At 42.1% G+C, this 20192-nt stretch overlaps 2 protein-coding genes across 19 annotated transcripts in view; one reads left to right on the top strand and one right to left on the bottom strand.

Moving 5' to 3' along the window:
* LOC126727652 (putative disease resistance protein RGA3) overlaps positions 1–15550 on the top strand; it is a 54655-nt gene extending 39105 nt beyond the window's left edge. The window contains exons 4-8 of one of the 18 annotated variants that reach the window (XM_050433567.1): positions 12455–12593; positions 13194–13342; positions 13444–13595; positions 14306–14368; positions 15244–15550. The gene's annotated coding sequence lies outside the window, so the exon portion shown is untranslated. Of the gene's footprint in view, positions 1–12454; positions 12594–13193; positions 13343–13443 lie in introns of all 18 variants that reach the window. The other 17 variants (XM_050433562.1, XM_050433559.1, XM_050433564.1 and 14 more) reach the window with 17 other exon arrangements.
* Positions 15551–17794: 2244 nt separating this feature from the next.
* Positions 17795–19334, bottom strand: LOC126727651 (flavonol sulfotransferase-like). Its single transcript, XM_050433534.1, has one exon. It carries the CDS (start codon positions 19103–19105, stop codon positions 18074–18076), a length of 1032 nt encoding a protein of 343 aa, XP_050289491.1. The 5' UTR covers positions 19106–19334; the 3' UTR covers positions 17795–18073.
* Positions 19335–20192: the final 858 nt, after the last annotated feature.

Genomic DNA, 20192 nt, shown 5'->3' with positions numbered 1-20192 from the left:
AGAGATCAGAAGTAATTTGTTTATGTCAATCATGGAAATATGCAACAAGTTTACACCAAATGAATTCAACCATTACAGTAATGGGTAAATCACAGGCACCTTTAAGTACCCCATTAAAGCACTCAGAGATATTGGTTGTTATTGCCCCGTAATGTCTTCCACCATCATGTGACTGGGTCCATTTATCCAGATTCTCACTCATTAGATATGTGTATGGCATATAACGTGCAATCCGGCGATCAGTAGAGTCTACACCCCTCAGTAAATTAATCTTAGCCTCCTTAATGGTTTGCATTATGGACTCAAATTTAGCTTCATGAGTCGCATATCCAGCTTTCAAGGCCAATGCCTTTAGAGTCGGGTTATCAAAGTATGTGTTGAAGTTGCTAGCAACATGTCGATGGCAATATTGGTGAAATACCTATTCTGTTCCATCCTGACCTCTAGGCCACTCTTGAATGGCGCAATTGATACCTTTATGTCGGTCAGAAATAATGCAAATGCCCTCGTCAGGTATGACATGCTCTATCGAAGTCCTGAGACACTCTAAAAACCACCCCCAACTAGGCCCTGACTCCTTGTCTTCCACAACAACAAAGGCGAGAGGCAAAACCTTTTGGTTAGCATTGGTTGCCATTGCAATCATCAATATCCCTTTGTATTTACCATATAGATGAGTCCCATCAATACTGATCACTGGCCTGCAATATCGGAATGCAGCAATGCATGGAACGAATGCCCAATATACATAGCGCAGTAACATAATACCTTCGTATGGCCTAGGTATGGTGTGATAGTTGTATTGGGTACCCAAGTCCTGATCCAAGTATGCCAACAACAACTTTCGCAACCTCTCAGGTTTTTGGGTTTTTTTAAAGTGGGAAGAAAGGATTGGGATTGGAGGAATGAGAGAAGAAGAAGATGATGGCTCTCTTACTATAATGCCATGTCTTCATTACTTGGTGATGACGTCGAAAATTGTCACCAATGGGTCACACCGTACTCGCGATTCGAAACGAACCTGCACGACAGAAGCAATCGAAAGAAGTCCTTCAGAGAGCACCGGTGTGGTGCCGGCCAAAAGCTCTCCGACGGTCAAGTTAGAATTCTTCTGTTTTACTTAGAGCATTAGAGAGGGTCAATTAAAGCGTACCTCGATTTCTGGGGGTGGCAGGCCTTTTATAGTGGCAAAGGGTTGACTTTTCTTCTTGGTTTCCAAATCTTTTCCATGTGGGACTCTAATACAAATTCCTCTGAGCGTGGTGAGCAAGGATTTCCATTTTTGGCTCTTAAGGCTTTTCTAGGCGATATGGACCTCGGATCATGGGCCTTTACTACGTCTGTCAGCAATGGGCCTTCAAAGTGCAGGGGATCATCTTTATACAGGCCCACCAGTTCCGATCCGTCAGGCCCATTAAGGTAGGCCCATCAGGCTCTATATTTTACCATCTTCAGTTGCCCCCTTCACCCCGATGGTCCGTCACCTTTTAGGTCAAAGGATCAATGGGGTGACGATCCTTACGTATGGGTATGACGGGCATTTTATGACGGATTCATGCAAGATAGGACGACGGTTCCAGATTGATCAACCCGTCAGAGTAAGATTCATCAAGTTGACGGTTATATGACGGGTACAAATCTGTTGGTACGTACTGACAGGTTGTCAGCATTTATTAAGCATGCCACGTGTCACTCTCTGAATGGCCGTTGTATAGGATCGAAGCGTCGCTTCGTCTTTCGTGCATCTCCTATATATATAAGGCGCCTCACTCTCTCATTTTTCAATTTTCACTCAGAAATCATTTGTCAGAGCGAAGCCGTCAACCTTGTCAGAGTAATCCGTCGAGGGCGAGCATCTACTGATTACACCAACCGTCACCTCTCCTCTGCTAAGTTTGGTAAGTACTTCTAATATACTATAGTCAAGTTACATTTCTGTCCATGCATTGTTGTTAGGCTTTCCATACCCGTCAATACTTTCAAACCCGTCGGTCTTAGGTTTCATTGTCAATTGTAGGAAATGTCTAGTGCGTCAAGTAACCAGTCGGTGGTTCGTGATGGGACGGAATACGAGGATGTATACCCGTCCGGTCATAAAGACCAAGAGAGCCCCGGCGAAGATAGGAGTCCGTCTGCCTCCTCTTCATCCTCAACAAATGAGGATGTGGAGATAGTTGAAATAGAGGGTTCTGATGACGACGGGGATCAAGCACTGGAGTCCGTTGTAGGTGCTGATGGACTAAGGCAGTTCATCATGTTGCCAGAGTGGACGGTGTATAGGTTTACATCCGTCATCAGGGAGAAACATTTCAGCACCTTCAGAACCAACTTCCAAATCCCGGACTATGTTTCCATCCGTCTACCATACGCGTCGGAGAAGTGTTACTATGAAGGGGTAGACGGTGTTGGAGTGTATGAGCAGGCGTTGAAGGCTGGACTTCGATTCCCGCTTTCTACACTTCATAGGGAACTTTTACAGTATCTGGGGTTGTCCGTCACCCAGATATCCCCTAACACCTGGAGGGTCTTCATAGCCATGGAGATTCTTTACGGTGCAATGTCGGATGGGGAAAGGAAACTGACGGTCCGTGAATTTCTTCACTGTTACCGTCCAGACGAGATTTTTAGATCAAGGGGGATGTATAGTTTTGCTAGTCGGAGCCCCTTGTTGAAGGTGATCTTTGAGACCCCAGACTCAAATAGAGACTGGAAGAGTCGCTACTTCTTCCTGGAGGGTGACAGATGGATGAGCCATCCAGGGGAGACGGAGTACATGCCCGTCGACACAACTTGGGCAGTGATAAATCAATCGTGTATGCATCCGTCTTAATTTTGTAAAGCTTTTCATATCCGTCCATTTTTATGTGTATATCTTGATCGTCTTTCTCTGCAGGTAGACGGCGCCCACAAGTCAGCCTTGAGGAGTTTAGTTTCCTTGAAAAGATTTGCAGGAAAACTACGCCGGAGGAAAGGACTTGGGCTAAGTTGGTGAACCCGAGGACCATACATTGGTACTGCGACGGTCCTGAGCCCACCCAAGAGGCAATTAGATACGACGAGCGAGTTCATAGACGTAAGCCCGTCAGCTTTACTTTGCCATTTAATTGACTTTACTTAGTTTTAATTTCATCCGTCATTATTTGCAGAGATGGAAGACGCAAAAAGGAGAGTTTTGATCAAATCCCAAGCCGTCAAGAAGAGGGAATCCGGCGAGGTGGTACCTAAGGTGTCGGCTTCAGCCCCTAAGAGGAAACCGACATCAAAATCCGACCGTCCATTTAAGCAACCAAAGGTCTCTCTTGAACCTGTGGTCGGTTTAATGGCTGAGGGTAACAAGACCGTCACCCCAGCTAAGCAGGGGACGGGTAAAGGATTGATGACGGCCCCAGACGGTAAGCAAGAGAGACCTCCTTCCCTTCTCCGCGACGACTCCAAGTATGCATTGGAGAAGCTGTCGTCCATCATCACGGCGGAAGACTATGAGGATCTTGGAAATCACTCGACGGAGGCCATGGGGGAGACGGGCCTCTTTGCCGTCGCTCAGGTTGGTTATGTCCGTCAAATAAGTTTATTTTTCTTTTTCGTTGTTATTTACATTATGTGACGGTCTCTTTTCTATTCGCAGTCCTTGGTCATGATGAAGGGACTACTGGACCGGTGTCTCAACCGTGAGAGTACCTTGGACCGGGTGCGCGCGAAGGCGGAGCAGACGGAGGAAGAGCTCGGACAACTCCATAAATGGAGGTCCAAGATGGAGAAGAAGCTGGAGCTTTCTGAGAAGGCAAGGAAGGAGCTGGAGGAGAAGACTGTCTCTGCGCTGACGGTCATAGAGAAAAAGGAGGCGGAGATCAAAGAACTCAAGGAAGAGATCCGTCATGTGAAAGAGGTAGCCGTCGAGGAGTACCGAAGCTCAGAGTCCTGCTTGGGCGAGCTGTCAGATTCTTTCCTTCAAGGCTTCGATGATTCTCTCCGTCAAGTCAAGAAGGCCTATCCAGAGCTGGATTTGTCAATGGTCAAACTTGAGGACCAAGCCCAGACTTCTGCCCTCCCCGTCGCCTCCGAAAATACGGAGGACCTCTTTGGCGAAGACGCTGCTCAAGGAGACGGAGAGTCCGTCCCGTCGAAGGATGTCCAAGTCGCTGAACAAAAGAAAGATTAATGTCTATGTAATTTATTTTGAGAACAATCCGTCCTTTTTTTTTTTTTTTTTATTTACATTTCAGAACAATCCGTCCTCTTTAATTGTATTAAACACTTGCCTTTGAGGTTTTTGGCTTAATGTTCATATATGCTTTCTATCATTGTTTGGTACTTTGTTTAAAGGTTCGTCCTCCTTCTTGAGGAAGGATTTTTGTGAGAATATTTGTTTATCTGTGATACTCCGTCCACATTGCAGACTTGTTATCTTGTGTTGATTGAGCATTTACATCCGTGAGGATTTTCCTTTTCCGTCTATTTTTAGAGGTTCATTATGAGGACCCGTCCACTTTGTGGCGTTGTACATCACTTTTTAAATGTAATGCCTATTTAATGGACTTGTAAAAAATTTTAACGTAGTCAGTGGTCCGTCCACTTCGCTTGCATGTTCTTCTATTATATCCGTCCACCTTGGGACTTGAGTTATCATCCCTGTAGGATGTCATCATCCCTGTGGGATGGCCCGTCGGCCTTGTGGACTTTATTTTATGTCCGTCCATTTAAGGACTCACAGTGATCGTCCTTGTAGGACGATCCGTCCGTCTTGTGGACTTTCGATTGTATCCGTCCACCTTGTGGACTTGAGTCATCATCCCTGTGGGATGGTCCGTCCATCTTGTGGACTTTGGCTACTATCCTTGTAGGATGATCCGTCCATCTTGTGGACTTTATTTTGGGTCTGTCCATTTCATGGACTGACAGTGATCGTCCTTGTAGGACGATCCATCCGTCTTGTGGACTTTCGATTGTATCCGTCCACCTTGTGGACTTGAGTCACCATCCCTGTGGGATGGTCCGTCCATCCTGTGGACTTTGGCTACTATCCTTGTAGGATGATCCGTCCATCTTGTGGACTTGAATGATTATTCCTGTAGTATCTTATCATCCCCGTAGAATGATCCGTCCATCTTGTGGATTGCATTTGTATTCGTCCATCTTGTGGACTTTATTTAGTTTTCGTTAATTTTGTAGACAATTATAATGACATCCAAGTAGAAAGATCAACGTAATATCTGATTATAGAAATGCGTAAAGGAAAAAGTGCCTGCCCCCTTTGGGCTTAAAAAGGGCACAACAAAATTGTAGCAAAAAGTCAGTTAAAAGAGAAACTTATAAAAAGCTCAAACAAAAACTGGTTGCCGTGTCACTACTACTGGTAGTATTTCCTCAAATGCTCGGCATTCCATGGATGTGGCAGCTTCTCTCCATCTGTTGTCTCCAGGTGGTACGTTCCTTTCCTTTTCCATGACGTAACTCTATAAGGTCCTTCCCAGTTGGGGCCGAGTTTTCCCTGTGCAGGGTCTTTAGTTGCACCCATGACCTTCCTGAGTACGAGGTCTCCAACTTGGAAGTTTCTATGTCGGACCCGGGTGTTGTAATGTCTGGACATGCGATCCTTGTACCTAGCGATCCTTTGCTCCGCCACCGACCTAACCTCATCTATCAGGTCCAGCTGTAGCCTCAGGGATTCGTCATTCCTGCATTCGTCATGGTTGTGAACCCTGTAACTTGTGAGTCCAACTTCTGATGGGATGACCGCCTCGCTCCCGTATGTCAGTCGAAATGGCGTCTCTCCTGTCGGAGTCCTCGCCGTTGTCCTGTATGCCCATAGTATGCTCGGCAATTCTTCGGGCCATATGCCCTTTGCCCCCTCGAGCCGAGTCTTGATAATCTTTAACAGGGATCGGTTCGTGACTTCAACCTGGCCATTAGCCTGAGGATGGGCGGGTGATGAGTAGTGGTTTTTTATTCCTAGCTGAGTGCAGAAATCCCGGAAGTGGCCGTTGTCGAACTGCCTCCCGTTATCTGAGACAAGAACTCTTGGAATACCGAACCTGCATACGATGCACCGCCAGACAAAACTCCTAATGTTTTTTTCTGTAATGGTGGCCAAGGCTTCCGCCTCTACCCATTTTGTGAAGTAGTCGATACCCACTACCACGAACTTCAGCTGCCTTACCGCCGTTGGGAAAGGTCCCATGATATCTAGTCCCCACTGAGCGAACGGCCATGGAGCCGTTATAGGGGTTAGCTCCTCAGCTGGTTGTCCGATGAAATTGCTGAACCTTTGGCATTTGTTGCAGCTTTTAACATAAGACTCGGCATCCTTCTGCATGGTTGGCCAGTAATACCCAGCTCGTACCAGTTTGTGCACTAACGAGCGCGATCCGGAATGGTTCCCGCATATTCCTTCGTGTACTTCCCTCATTACGTAGTCTGCCTCTTCAACCCCGAGACATCTTAGATAAGGACGGGAGAAACCTCTCTTGTAAAGAATGTCTTTTATCAAGACGAACCTCGCCGCTTGGACTTTTAGCTTTCTCGCTGCCTCCTTCTCTTCTGGCAATATCCCGTCCTTTAAGTATGAAGTTATCTGCGTAGTCCAGTTTCTTTCGGAGCGTATCTCCTGCATGTTGTCGGGGTCTATTAGCGGAAAGATTTGAACAAAGGAAAGTACATTACCCGGTGTCATCATATGTTCTGCTGAAGCGGCTTTGGCTAGCCGATCAGCGAGCTCATTTTCTCCCCGTGGGATCTGGACGAACACTGCTTTTAGCCCGTCGACTCTCGCCCTTACTTGATCAAGATATCTCTTCAACCTTTCCCCTTTGCATTCATAATCTCCGTTTACTTGATTGGTCACGACTTGAGAGTCGCAATGCACGACCACACTTTCAGCTCCGGCGGCTTTGGCTAGGTCGAGTCCTGCTGCCACCGCTTCGTATTCTGCTTCATTGTTGGTAATGGGGAAGTCGAGACGGACCATACATTCAATCTTGTCTCCTTCAGGTGACAGCAATACTATGCCGGCTCCTCCAACTCGCTTATTGGATGATCCGTCGGTGTAGATGTTCCACTGGGAGGGTTCTTCTGCCCCCTTGTCCGCGTCATGCGTAAACTCTGCTATGAAGTCGGCTACAGCTTGTCCTTTAATGGCCACACGTGGACGGTACTTGATGTCAAACTCACTCAATTCTATTGCCCACAGCGTCAGTCGACCCGCGGCTTCAGGATTACTCAGTGCCCTTCTCAAGGGCTTGTCGGTCATTACGTTCACGGTATGGGCTTGAAAGTAGGGCTTGAGCTTGTGAGCCGCCGTGACCAACGCAAAAGCGAGTTTCTCCATAGGTTGGTATCTTTCCTCGGCACCGCGGAGCGCCCGGCTGGCGTAGTACACGGGCTTCTGTGCCCTGTCCTCCTCTCTGATTAAGGCCGCGCTGACGGCCACCGGGGAGACAGCCAAATAGAGGAAGAGTTCTTCACCTGGTTGCGAGGGGCTCAGTAGAGGTGGTGAAGATAGATAGGTTTTTAACTCCTCGAAGGCTCGCTGACACTCGTCCGTCCACTCGAATGACTTTTTCAATGTTCGAAAGAAGGGTAAACACTTGTCCGTCGCTCTCGACACGAATCTATTCAATGCCGCTACCTTGCCGTTAAGGCTCTGTACTTCCTTCACGTTTCTCGGGGGGGCCATCTCCATTATGGCTCGGATTTTGTCCGGGTTAGCTTCAATCCCCCTTTGAGATACCATGAATCCTAGGAATTTGCCTGCCGTTACACCGAATGCGCACTTTCCCGGATTGAGTTTCATGTTGTAGGATCGAAGCGTGCCGAATGTTTCCTTGAGATCTTCCAAGTGGTCTTCCTCCTTCCGGCTCTTCACCAGCATGTCGTCGACATAGACTTGGACATTCCTTCCGATTTGCTGTGCGAACATCTTGTTCATTAGTCTCTGGTATGTTGCCCCTGCATTCTTCAGGCCGAATGGCATTACTTTGTAACAGAAGAGTCCTTGACTGGTTACAAACGAAGTCTTCTCCTGATCGTCCTCGTGCATGCGGATCTGGTTATAACCCGAGAAAGCATCCATGAAGCTTAGCAATTGGTGTTGAGCCGTCGAGTCTACTAGAATGTCGACCCTTGGAAGGGGATAGCTATCTTTGGGGCATGCTTTGTTAAGATCGGTGAAGTCCACGCACATCCGCCATTTGCCGCTCGTTTTCTTCACCATTACCACATTCGCCAGCCAATCGGGGTAGTAGACTTCCCTGATGAAGCTTGCCTCTTGGAGTTTGTGGACCTCTTCCGCTATTGCTTGGTCTCGTTCCGGGGCGAATACTCTCTTCTTTTGTCGGACGGGTGGAAACGAGGGCAACACATTCAACTTATGCACCATGACCGAGGGATCGATTCCTGGCATATCGTCATGGCTCCAAGCGAACACATCCTTATTGCTTCTCAAGAAAGCTACGAGCTCTTGACGGATTGCGGGTTTGGCAAGCGTTCCGATCTTGGTGGTTCGGTCTGGATTGGAACTGTCGAGAGTTATCTCCTCTAGCTTCTCTGTAGGTTCTGCCATCGTTCGGTGTTCTTCTATGTTCAAGGCCTGGATCTGGTCTTCCACCTCCATCATAGCTACGTAGCATTCTCGTGCGGCAATTTGACTTCCGCGTAGCTCTCCTACCCCATACTCCGTTGGGAACTTGATCATCAGGTGGTAAGTTGATGTTGCCGCCTTCCACGAGTTGAGCGTGGGTCGTCCAATAATAGCATTGTAGGCTGATGAGCAATCGACCACCAAGAATGTTACGTCCTTGGTGATTTGTTGGGGGTAATCTCCTACTGTCACCGATAACGTGACTGCGCCCAAAGGGAATATTCTACTCCCTCCGAAACCAACGAGCGGGGCGTTTGTCGGTATTAGCTGCTCCCTGTCAATCCTCATTTGTTGGAACGCCGGATAATACAAGATGTCGGCCGAACTACCGTTGTCGACCAACACTCGGTGGATATTGTAGTCGCCTGCCCGCAAGGTGACGACGAGGGCATCGTCGTGTGGATGGTGTAGGCGTCTTGCATCCTCTTCCGAGAACCCAATAATGGGGCCTTCCCTTCTTGCCATCTTTGGCACTGTACCCGCCAACTGGACATTCTGTACCATCCGAAGGTATGTTTTGCGAGCCTTTTTCGACGATCCGGCCGCGGCTGTTCCTCCAATTATCATCCTTATATCCCCTAATGGGGGTCTTGGTCGCTCGTTTTCTCGACGGGGGTGTTGTTCTTGTGGGGGTTGATCCGTTCTCTCCTTGCTGACGAACTTCTTCAGCTTCCCTTGTCGGATAAGGGCTTCGATTTGTTGCTTCAGGTCGTAGTAATCGGCCGTGTCGTGTCCATGGTCACGATGGAAGCGGCAATATTTGTCTCTGGACCTTTTGTTGGGATCGCTCTTCAGCTTTCCCGGAAATGTCAGGGATCCTTCGTCCTTAATCTGCATTAGGACTTGGTCTATCGGTGCGGTCAACGGGGTGAAACTTGTGAACCTTGCGCCCATGGGTTTTGGACGTCTCTCCTCCCTTCGATCTCCCATTCTTTCTTTCTTCCGCCCCTGGTCCTGTCGGGGATCCTCTTGTCTGTCTCTTTTCTTGGGTCTATCTTCTCGGGCTAATAGTGCGTCTTCAGCGTTCATATACTTGGTGGCCCTGTAAAGCACCTCCGACATGGTCTTTGGGTCGTTTTTGTATAGGGAGAACAAAAACTTACCCCCCTTCAGCCCGTTCGTGAACGCTGCCACTAGTATCTTGTCGTCGGCTTCGTCGATCGAGAGCGCTTCTTTATTGAAGCGTGATATGTAGGCCCGTAACGTCTCCTCCTCTCTCTGCTTGATATTCATTAAACAAGCCGTGGATTTCTTATACCGATGTCCTCCGATGAAGTGTGTAGTAAATTGAGCGCTCAGCTCCTTGAAGGTGCCGATGGAGTTTGGTGTTAGCCGGCTGAACCAAATCCTTGCTGCGCCCTTTAGAGTTGTAGGGAACGCCCTGCACATAATTGCGTCTGACACTCCCTGAAGGTGCATCAGGGTCTTGAAGGTCTCTAGGTGATCGAGAGGGTCCTTGATTCCGTCATAACTATCCATATTTGGCATGCGGAATTTACTTGGCAGGGGGAAGGAATTGACGGTTGCCGTAAATGGCGAGTCAGTCCGGTTGACAAGGTCGTCAAGATCATTGGACACTCGCCCCTTGAGAGCGTTCATCAGTACTTCCATCTGTTCCTTCATCGCCTGCATCTCTGCGATGATGGGTTGTGGAGCTGTATCCGTCACTGAAGGGACGCTAGCGTCCCGTCGCACTTGTTTGCTCGGGGCGTTACTCTCCTGTGGTCCGTCATGATTCCTCCTTTCCGCGCTGGTTACTTCTTGATCTGCTCCTTGGTTATTGACCGCCGCACTCTTTTGGTTTAGCTGCTCTTCTAGGTCGTGGTTTTGTTTGGTGAGGCGCTCCACGGCTGCGGCGAGCGTCCTGACCTGTCTCTCAAGGGCAGTCGTAGGGGCTTCCTCTTCTTGAGCGTCGTTAGTGGTTGCCATCGAGCGTGTGAGTACCATGTAACTCTTTTGTCTAAGAAGCGATAATGTGCTATGACGATCGTTTGTTCCCACAGACGGCGCCAACTGATGACGTCGAAAATTGTCACCAATGGGTCATACCGTACTCGCGACTCGAAACGAACCTGCACGACAGAAGCAATCGAAAGAAGTCCTTCAGAGAGCACCGGTGTGGTGCCGGCCAAAAGCTCTCCGACGGTCAAGTTAGAATTCTTCTGTTTTACTTAGAGCGTTAGAGAGGGTCAATTAAAGCGTACCTCGATTTCTGGGGGTGGCAGGCCTTTTATAGTGGCAAAGGGTTGACTTTTCTTCTTGGTTTCCAAATCTTTTCCATGTGGGACTCTAATACAAATTCCTCTGAGCGTGATGAGCAAGGATTTCCATTTTTGGCTCTTAAGGCTTTTCTAGGCGATATGGACCTCGGATCATGGGCCCTTACTACGTCTGTCAGCAATGGGCCTTCAAAGTGCAGGGGATCATCTTTATACAGGCCCACCAGTTCCGATCCGTCAGGCCCATTAAGGTAGGCCCATCAGGCTCTATATTTTACCATCTTCACTTGGAAATTTACAAATGCTACAAGCTAAAGTCATTGCCAGAGTTCCTTCGTACTATTCCATTAAAGGACTTGGAGATGCATGTCAGTGATCTTCTTCAAGAACGTTGCAAAAGAGAAACAGGAGATGATTGGCCCAAAATTTCTCACATCCAAAACATCAAAGATCAATAGCAAGTCTGTGCAAAAGGACTGTCAACTCCCGCTTGATTCAGACTGACATTCAGAGGTGACGCTCCTTCCTTCGTCTGCTTATCCATTCAATTCTAAGTTCTACTTTGCACTTCCATTTCCTGATTTCCACTAATTATGTAAATCAATTAATTAAATATCCTAATATAGATGTTATCACTTTTGCAACTTCATTAATTTTTTATCTCCACCGATCATTCTGTCTCCTAAGTCCACTATTTGCAAATCTAATATACATCTTGTCTGCTTATTCACAATCTTTTATTTATATATAATTCCCATAAACTGAAAAATTGTTTGGCTTAAATTTGATTGATTGATTTATTTTTGGTTGGGATCCTTTTTGATCTAATTTCTTAGTGGTAATAACTAATAAGCGTCTTTCATTTATGTTTTAATACCATATCAAAATGGGGTCTTGCGGGTTTTCTTGATTTTGGGTATTTACACTAATCTAACAACAAATATGCTTTTTCTTTTGGGAATGTAGTTGGAATGACTGAGCACCAGGGTTTTTCAATAATGACCATCAGATTGAAGAGGAATTTAGAAGCTTCTTTTGTGGACGTTTGGGGTAGCTTCTTTTGTGCATATTACTTGGTCATGGCAGTGAAGTGAATTGAAATGATGGAAGCTAGACATAAGGATGATCTTCATACCTTAATGACAGCATCCAGTTCCTTCAAAACTGTTTCTGATGCAGTTGAAAAATAAGTAAGTGGTTGGATCTTGAATCTCATTCTAACACGATGAATTTTTTCAATCTTGTTAGTTGTCATATCAAATTATTCAAAAGAAAATTATTACATACAATTGGATTAAAGGTTGATTCTTTTTACTTTATCTCTTATATTTGTGATATCGTTTGAATGGTATTGATGAAATTGCTTGGTTTGGTTGTTGATAATACAGTGTTTGCTCACATATGAATGAACAAAATATTTATACCAAATATATTCAGTAAAATATTCTTTCTCATTTGATGGTCTTATTTCTTTCCAATTAATAGTCTTATATCTGTCCAACATATTTCTCTTCCATTTATTCTTCTTAATCAAATCAGCCAATTTATAAAACGAAGTTAAGCTTCACCTAAATCATGTAGCTGAAATAATTTCACTCAGGATTCATAGCAATATATGCTAACCATGTTGTGGACTGTTGCTTTATCCCTGAGTCCCCTTTTTACCTTGACGGAGTTGCTGGAAAATTTGGAAATAAGCTACTCCAGTACGTGAGTCTGCGGATATCTCAAAAATTAAGGTAAGGATGCTGGATGTATTGTCTTTCTCTGGTGTCAAATGTGTTGTTTCGGTGCCTGACAATTGTGCACAGATCACCTTTGAAAATTAGTAAAGAAAGAACTCGAAGAGGAGCATTTGTGTAGCAACTAATTCTAACTTTAAGGCTTGGCTATAATTTCCTTTGTTTTGATTTCAGTCATGGTAAGATGTATAAAGTAATTTCAACTGCTTAAGGCATCCCATTTTAGTTAAACTGATATTAGATATCACAGCAACATGGTGAATTGGGTATCACTAGCTTCCATTTGGCAACATTTAACAATTTTCAGTCCTTATACAACATGCAAATGTAAGAACCATTGCTTAATTGTAGGAAAGTTATATGGGGGTTTATGATAGTTTTTTCCCCCTAGAGAAATGCTGATTGCAAACACGAAAAGTTTTTTCAATTAATCACAGGTTTTTGTTTCTCATAATTACATGGGGGTTTATGATAGTCTTCCTCTTTAAATGTTTAGGTTAGTATAATGAGATTTTAATTCGTCTTATTTGTTTCCTTTTATATTTGTCCTACAATATGATGGGTAAAACTTAGTAACTTCTTATGCTTGTCTTGCAGATCCCTTGTATATGGTATATGCTGTTCCAAGCAATGCATCTAATAATCTCTGTTGCATTCCACTTGTGCAGTACCTTTCATGGTGCAAGGGCAGGGTATACAAGCTTCACAGTTGGCTCTATTAATAGGAGACATGCTTAAATGTTTATGTTAGTCTATCGAGATTTTACTTCGTCTTATTTGTTTCCTTTTAGATTTTTCCTACAATATGATGGGTAAAACTTAGTAACTTCTTATGCTTGTCTTGCAGATCCCGTGTATATGATATGGGCTGTTCCAAGCAATGCATCTAATAATCTCTGTTGCATCCCCTTGTGCACAACCTTTCATGGTGCAAGGGCAGGGTATACAAGCTTCACTGTTGGCCCTATTAATAGGAGACATGCTTACATACAATACCATGTAAGTTCCTTCATGATTTAAAATAAAGAGCATCGATAGTTACACACCGTGTATACGGGACAATTGAAATTGTTTTTTGAGCAAACGATTTTTGTTAAAATTGTGAAATCGTGCTTACAAAACATTTTCACCATTTCACAATCAAAATAAAATCGTGTTTTGGACGGTTTCAGCCGTTGTGTGTATGGTTGTTTGTAACACCGTGTGTGCAACAATAATTTTCCTAAAATAAATTCACATTTTCCCTTAAAAACTAGTATATATTCAAAATTTTATTAATTGGCAGATGCAGAAATAACTAACTTAATTTGGCATGCTGGTTCTATTTAGTAGTTAATCTTATTTGACCTCATCCAATTTAAACATCACGTAGAAAGTCTTGTGTACAAAATGCCCAACATCACTTCCAAGATGCAGCAACAAGAAGTTTAACCTAGAATTCTGGTTTCTTTATTAGTCCATCTAGTTTGATAACATATGAAAAGAAAATTAGGTAATATTTCAGTAACACCTTCATTTAGCCTTTTGAATGCCTGAAAGTTGAAACCTTTTTTTTTTTTTAACTTAACAATTTTTTTAAGAAGAAAGAGAAAGCCCTCGTAGCTCAAATCTATGCTTGCTAATCATCGAGTCTTAATGTTATAGGGTTTGGTACTTCCTATTTACCAAGTTTCTAACTCAATATCTTATGCTTGTTCTTTGTCTCAAAGCCATAAGTGTTTCATAGCATGGAAGAGTGCAAAGCATGGGAAGCGACCACTAGTAGGTTGAAGGTATTTTAAAATGCTTTGGCTTCATTAGTTTGATTAAGTAACAATAACATAAGCTCTTTATATGGAACAATGTTCTTGGAAGTAAATTGAATTTCTTATTGGCTTAAAGTGACTTCTTTGCTCTCTCATGTCAACCATGTCTCACTCGAGGAGTTCCCTATGTAGTTTGGTTTATTTCCTTCAAGATATAAGTAAATTTCGAAACACAAGAGAAACAGAAATACTCTATCTCTCTTCCTCCTTTTCCTCTGTCTTAGGCAAATTATGTTTTTCCAGAACTCTTCCTGCTATTTCTTTCTTTCTGTGGTGGCTTCTGATTGATGTTGTTACCATTAATAACCCCTCTATCAAGCCACATGAAACAATATCTACTTGACAAAGGAGCCCTGAGGGCAAGCACTTGGACTTATGAGAAAGGATTCTGAACTACCAAAGAAGTAAGTCTTCCCTCTGTACATATTACTATCGCCCTAAATTTGTCTTTCATATATCGATCTAATAACTTATTAGATTCTCTATTTGGCATGCTCTCTTTTTTTCCCTATCTTTCTCTCCTTTAATTTGTTGGTATGGTTGTCACTCATGATTTAGATCATTGACAAGGCTCATTAAGCTGGTACCACAACTCTTGTTTGCAGTTATAAGCATGGAGAATAATTTTATATCTACAGTGGCGAGTTTTATGGTGATGATGATCTGAAAGCTGGCCTCTGATTTCATTCTTTATAGCCTCAGTGTCCTCTGTTTCTCCCTGTCATTTTACTTACATTGAAGATTGGCATTTTCTCTGGACTTTGGAAGTGTCTGGAGCATGTATATATGGTGACTGTTCATAAAGATCTTTGTTTTTTAGTAATCAAATCTTTCTTTTGCAGCGCAATTGCCCATACAATTTGTGGAGTTCGTGGAGAGTCTGCCAGTCATAAACTCTGGGTGCTGGTATTGCATAGATTATCTAGTATAGGTATTGTTGTCTTCTTTTCTAATGAGGTGCTTTTCCATTAGCTTTTTTATATTATCTAAGAAATAGAATAATATAAACATGTAACTATCGTTAGTGATTTTTATATTAATTACTATAAAAATTGCTCAACATCTTCATACCATGTGGTTATCTATGTTTTAATCATCTTGGATTGGGTCAAGTGTAAATTTATAAATTTCATAATCAGCTTTAGCATATATTTAAACCAGGTGATCCCTCTGGGAAAATTGACTATGCATAATCAGCAATAGCTTTTGTATAAACCATTTATACCATGGTTATGTCCTGTTGTGTGTGCAATAGTTGTATAAGCAGATGCTTTTGTTAAATTTCATTTTTCTGATGGCTAATATCCTAAGATAATATTGCAGCTGAAAGAATTGCTAGAGTGTTAATATCTTCAATAAGCCAGTTGCTAAAATGCAATCAACAAAGTGACTTTTAGAAGCGGTTGTTTATATATTTTTAAGCTTCTCATTTTTGTTATTCAGCGAAAAAAAATCATGTTTGTTTTGCCTTTGTGGACCTGTAATCAAATGATAAAAAATGTGCAACTAAACTTCAAGTGTTGTTGCTCCTACTTCCCTAGTTATTACATAAGATTTAGATGGGGACCAGTCATCTTGGTTCATAAGAATTTGATGTCCTTGAAGTTTAATATTTTCATCATAGCCCTAGAAGAATTGGCCCATGCTTTGTAGATAGACACTTCTCTGGAAGAAAAGTAAACATGCTTTGATAGAATGCCATGAACTTGCTTTGAAGTTGTTGAGCTGAACGCACAGAAGAAATTCCTACACAGAATTTCAAAGTCAATCAAAAAAAAAATTTAGACAAGGAAATTTGCTCTTAATATGCTTTGGAAAACTTTGAGTAGCTTTCAATTCTTTGAGCAGCTTCGGCCATGACTTGTTCTTCAGCAATTTATCAACACATTACAATCCTTTTTCATATTGCATTGTCAGCAGATATTGCTCATCTGAATCCTAACAAAAGTATTTAATTCTAATCATTCGAAGAATTATGCCTACTTTGCAAACTTGTTACTTATAATTGATGCTTGTTACCTTAAATAACCTCTCTATGGCAGACATTGTGCTTCTAATTCCTACTTTTTCCCCCCCAGCTCTTTACTATATGGAAAATTAGAGCATTCACATGGACCAAATCTTATAGTTCAATAATGCAGTAAAAACCATAGGTATATGAAAAATTAGAATAATCCACATCCTGCATACAGAAAATTTTATTACAAAATTCAAAGCACTGAAATGGAATTTAGAAGACCTTAAACCTCACAATTATTATTGTTCTAGAACAGAAGAGTACTTTGCTCATTAGTGTCAATTGAATTGAATCATTTTGGTTTCAAGGTAAAAAAAACTGCGTTGGGTTTGCCCTAATAAACTATGGTTGAAATTTTTTTGTTTCTCAAAAAGAAGAAGTTGAAGATGTGCTTTAATTTTTTTCTCCCTATTATCTCCTCTCCTTCACCCCAATCAATGACAAGTATATTTCACCTTCCATGTCAATGAAGACCAAATCAAGATATTGATTCAAGAGAAATTTATGGGATTAATTGCCGGAGGAATCATGGGATTTAGACAATTAATATGCAATTCAAATTATTTTTTGAATTTTATATGAAATTCCATTATAAATATGCCCTTGTAGTTTGTTATTAATCAAGTGAGATATAGTCTATTGGCTTTTGGTGGTGTGGATGTAAGTCTTACTGACTGAAGCACTTAATCTTTTCCGTTGTTTCTTTCTTATATTTTCTATATATTCCATACTGTTTCAAATTTCCACATGGTATCATAGCCACTAGCCTGTGGTCACTGGTCAATTGCTTTTTTTCTTTCTCATTTTTTTGTTATTTTGTTCGACCAAACTCATTTCTGTCAATCTGCCAAATCAGTTTCTCTCCTCCCCCCCCCCCCCCCCCCCACCCCCAAAAAAAAAAAAAAAAAAAAAAAATCACTACTCCCCAGTTCCCAGATCGGTTCAGCATGCGGCACTAGAGCTTTGAACTAGTGCTTATGAGAGGAATCCAGATGCACCAATAATCTTTTACACTTGGCTCTTGGGTGCAATCAATTACTTGTTGCGTAACTATGACATGAGTATTGCAAAGAACACAGTAGCCTTGCGTTTACGACCAACCAAGTCAGATAGATCCCTCAATCTTAAGGTTGGATCTTCAATACTTTTGTAGGGACCTGAAATCGCTTGCTTAATGCTTATCGACATACTATACAAGTGCCAACATGTGGTATCAATGGGTTGCTGCCATGTCCAAGTAAAATTGCAAGTTGGCGCTCTGCTTTCTTCCTTTATTTCGTTTGTAGGTATTTTCAATTATGTGTTCCCTATTGCAGCAGTCATTAGTCCCGATGCTAACCAAATCATATTAATCTTCAAAATTAATCCAAAGAACAAAAGAAAAATAATAATGATATTGAGGGTCAAGATTATACATGACCTTGCAATCTTATGTTACAACAATTAAAAGACATTAAAAAAATACATTAATACATCATGTGACACTCACTGGAATCAGCTAGCCTCACTTTATTAACCTACGAATGCGTCCTTACACCAAAATGATGATCCTTCATTTTGTTTGACATGCTAAAACAAGCCTTTGTGCCACATTTTATTAAGTTGCCATACTCAACTAATTTGATGGAAGCCATGAAAGAGTGTAGACCCCCAGTTCATGTATTAGATGAGAAGTGAAATGTCAAGCCTGAACCTTTAAGCCTTTGCTCAGTTATTTGATCGAGACGCATTGCCATTTCAAGTTTAAGATGATTCTTCCAATCTCCAACTTCACCTTTCCTAAAAAATGAGCTATTTTTTAAGGACAAGAAGTTGGTTCCAACTTGTGTGATTCCACTTTTATTCACCTCTAAATTAGACAAGTTCTCAAAACTACATAGGTTAACAATCTTTTGCAACGTACCTTTTTGTTCTTCTTCTGACGAAAAAGGGTAACCCATGAATTGAGCTAGTTTCTTTACCCAAGATATAGTGTCATTTTTCAAATCTTCATACTTCAGAAATAGTACCTTCTCTGGTGATTCCAAACTTGCTCTCCAATACCCTAATACATGATCCCAATATGGTCCAAATGAAGAATATCCTTCACAAAAAAACTCAAATGCGTCCTCCAGATGAAGATCTTCCAAGGCTGAGGCATCCATGGCCTTAGGATTCATCTTGGAAACAAAGTGCCAAAGAGACACAAATACATCTTTTGGATCCCTGCATATGTAGACAATTTTACAACCAGAATCTATAATAGATTTTGGCAAGGAAGTGTAGGGAATGTGTGTAGCCAAAAGTGGAACATCTAGATCTAAATTTTGTGGGTTTGAGCGAACTTCAGACTCCAAGAAGTGTACACAATCATGAGCTAGTCTGGTGAGTAAAGGGCTTGCAGGCTCATCAAAATGAGATCGCGTCATAACTGCAAAACTCAAAGCCTTAAGCCAAGTTGTGCCAGATTTTGGAGCACTACTCAAGATCACATTGTTGGGTTGTGGCATGAAGTGGTCTTGAGCCCACAACACTCCTTTTAAACTGTATGCACTCCACCAAAAACCTTCATGCTGGTGGAGATCCGCTACCCAAATACCCTTTCTTTGTGGCGTGGTTGAGATGATCTCTTTGTATTTTTCATGGGTTTTTGGATCAGACCAATGCTCTTCTTGCCCGTTACATGTTGGACCATGGTTCTGGTTCATTTTGGAAGAAGAGAATTCTATTGGTAGAAACTAGAAAGCAAAACTAGCTCGGAATATATTGGAAATGTATACCTAAATGGGAAGCAAGGCCATTAGTATAAGTAGTAAGTTAGGTACATCATTTTGCAATTCAAAAGTTACTTTATAGATCAGATATAATATCATTGCAATAGTAACAGGCACATGCGCATGCATGTCCTATACGAATGGGTCAGAGTCTACATTTTCTCTCAAATCAATCAAAGTTTGTCGCAGAATTCCAAAATAAGTTTTGAGTTTACCCAAGGGCGGCTGGAGCCCAGGGGGTTCAAATGAACCCCCTGAATTGAATCCAAAATAAAAATTTATTATAATATATATATATATATATATATTTTTTTTTATACTATTTTGACACTTAAAATAAAAATTTGAACACCCTAACCTTAAGCCCAACTGAAATAAACTTAAATATAATCATCTTAACAATATCTTGACCTTTTTAAACACAAAGAAAAATCTCAATAACAAATCAATTTGATCTAAAATCTGAGAAAATTTAATAACCCAACAACAAAAGTAGAATTTGCTAATCTTAAATCTTAGAAAAAGCTCATTTAGATCTTAAGAAATTTTAAATTAATCAATCAAATGAGAAATTAGTGGATGAATAATTGCTTGACTATGTACATTGAAATATATGTAGCTAATAGAATTGATAATGAAGATATCGTGCAATAATTTTTGTAGGGTCGGTTTTTGGGGCCTAGGCCCAGCAAGTGAGTAGTTCTGGCCCAAAAGTCCCCAGACAATGAATTTTTAGAGAGTGGGTTACAGAGCTAGGACTAGACGAAGTGAACGTCAGTTAGATGTATGCCATGCAATACGTTGAACGTAAGAATATTCCATTTTCGTTTGATGAGATATCGGTCCGAGGAGACGTGTAAGTGCACCTCTTGCTCTGTTTACAAACTATAGACTTCTTTTACCTTTTTCTCCCTCTTTTTTCCTAATTCTTCGATCCCCTCTTCATGGGGATCTCCTTCTCTTATATATCCTCCTTGAATTGATAAGAACCTTACACTTGTTAGCCATCTGGACCTTCACT

Source organism: Quercus robur, chromosome 5 (genome assembly GCF_932294415.1).
Source record: "Quercus robur chromosome 5, dhQueRobu3.1, whole genome shotgun sequence".
NCBI lineage: Eukaryota > Viridiplantae > Streptophyta > Magnoliopsida > Fagales > Fagaceae > Quercus > Quercus robur.
The sequence above is the reverse complement of the archived record's forward strand: the minus strand, read 5'-3'. Positions and strand labels throughout refer to the sequence as shown.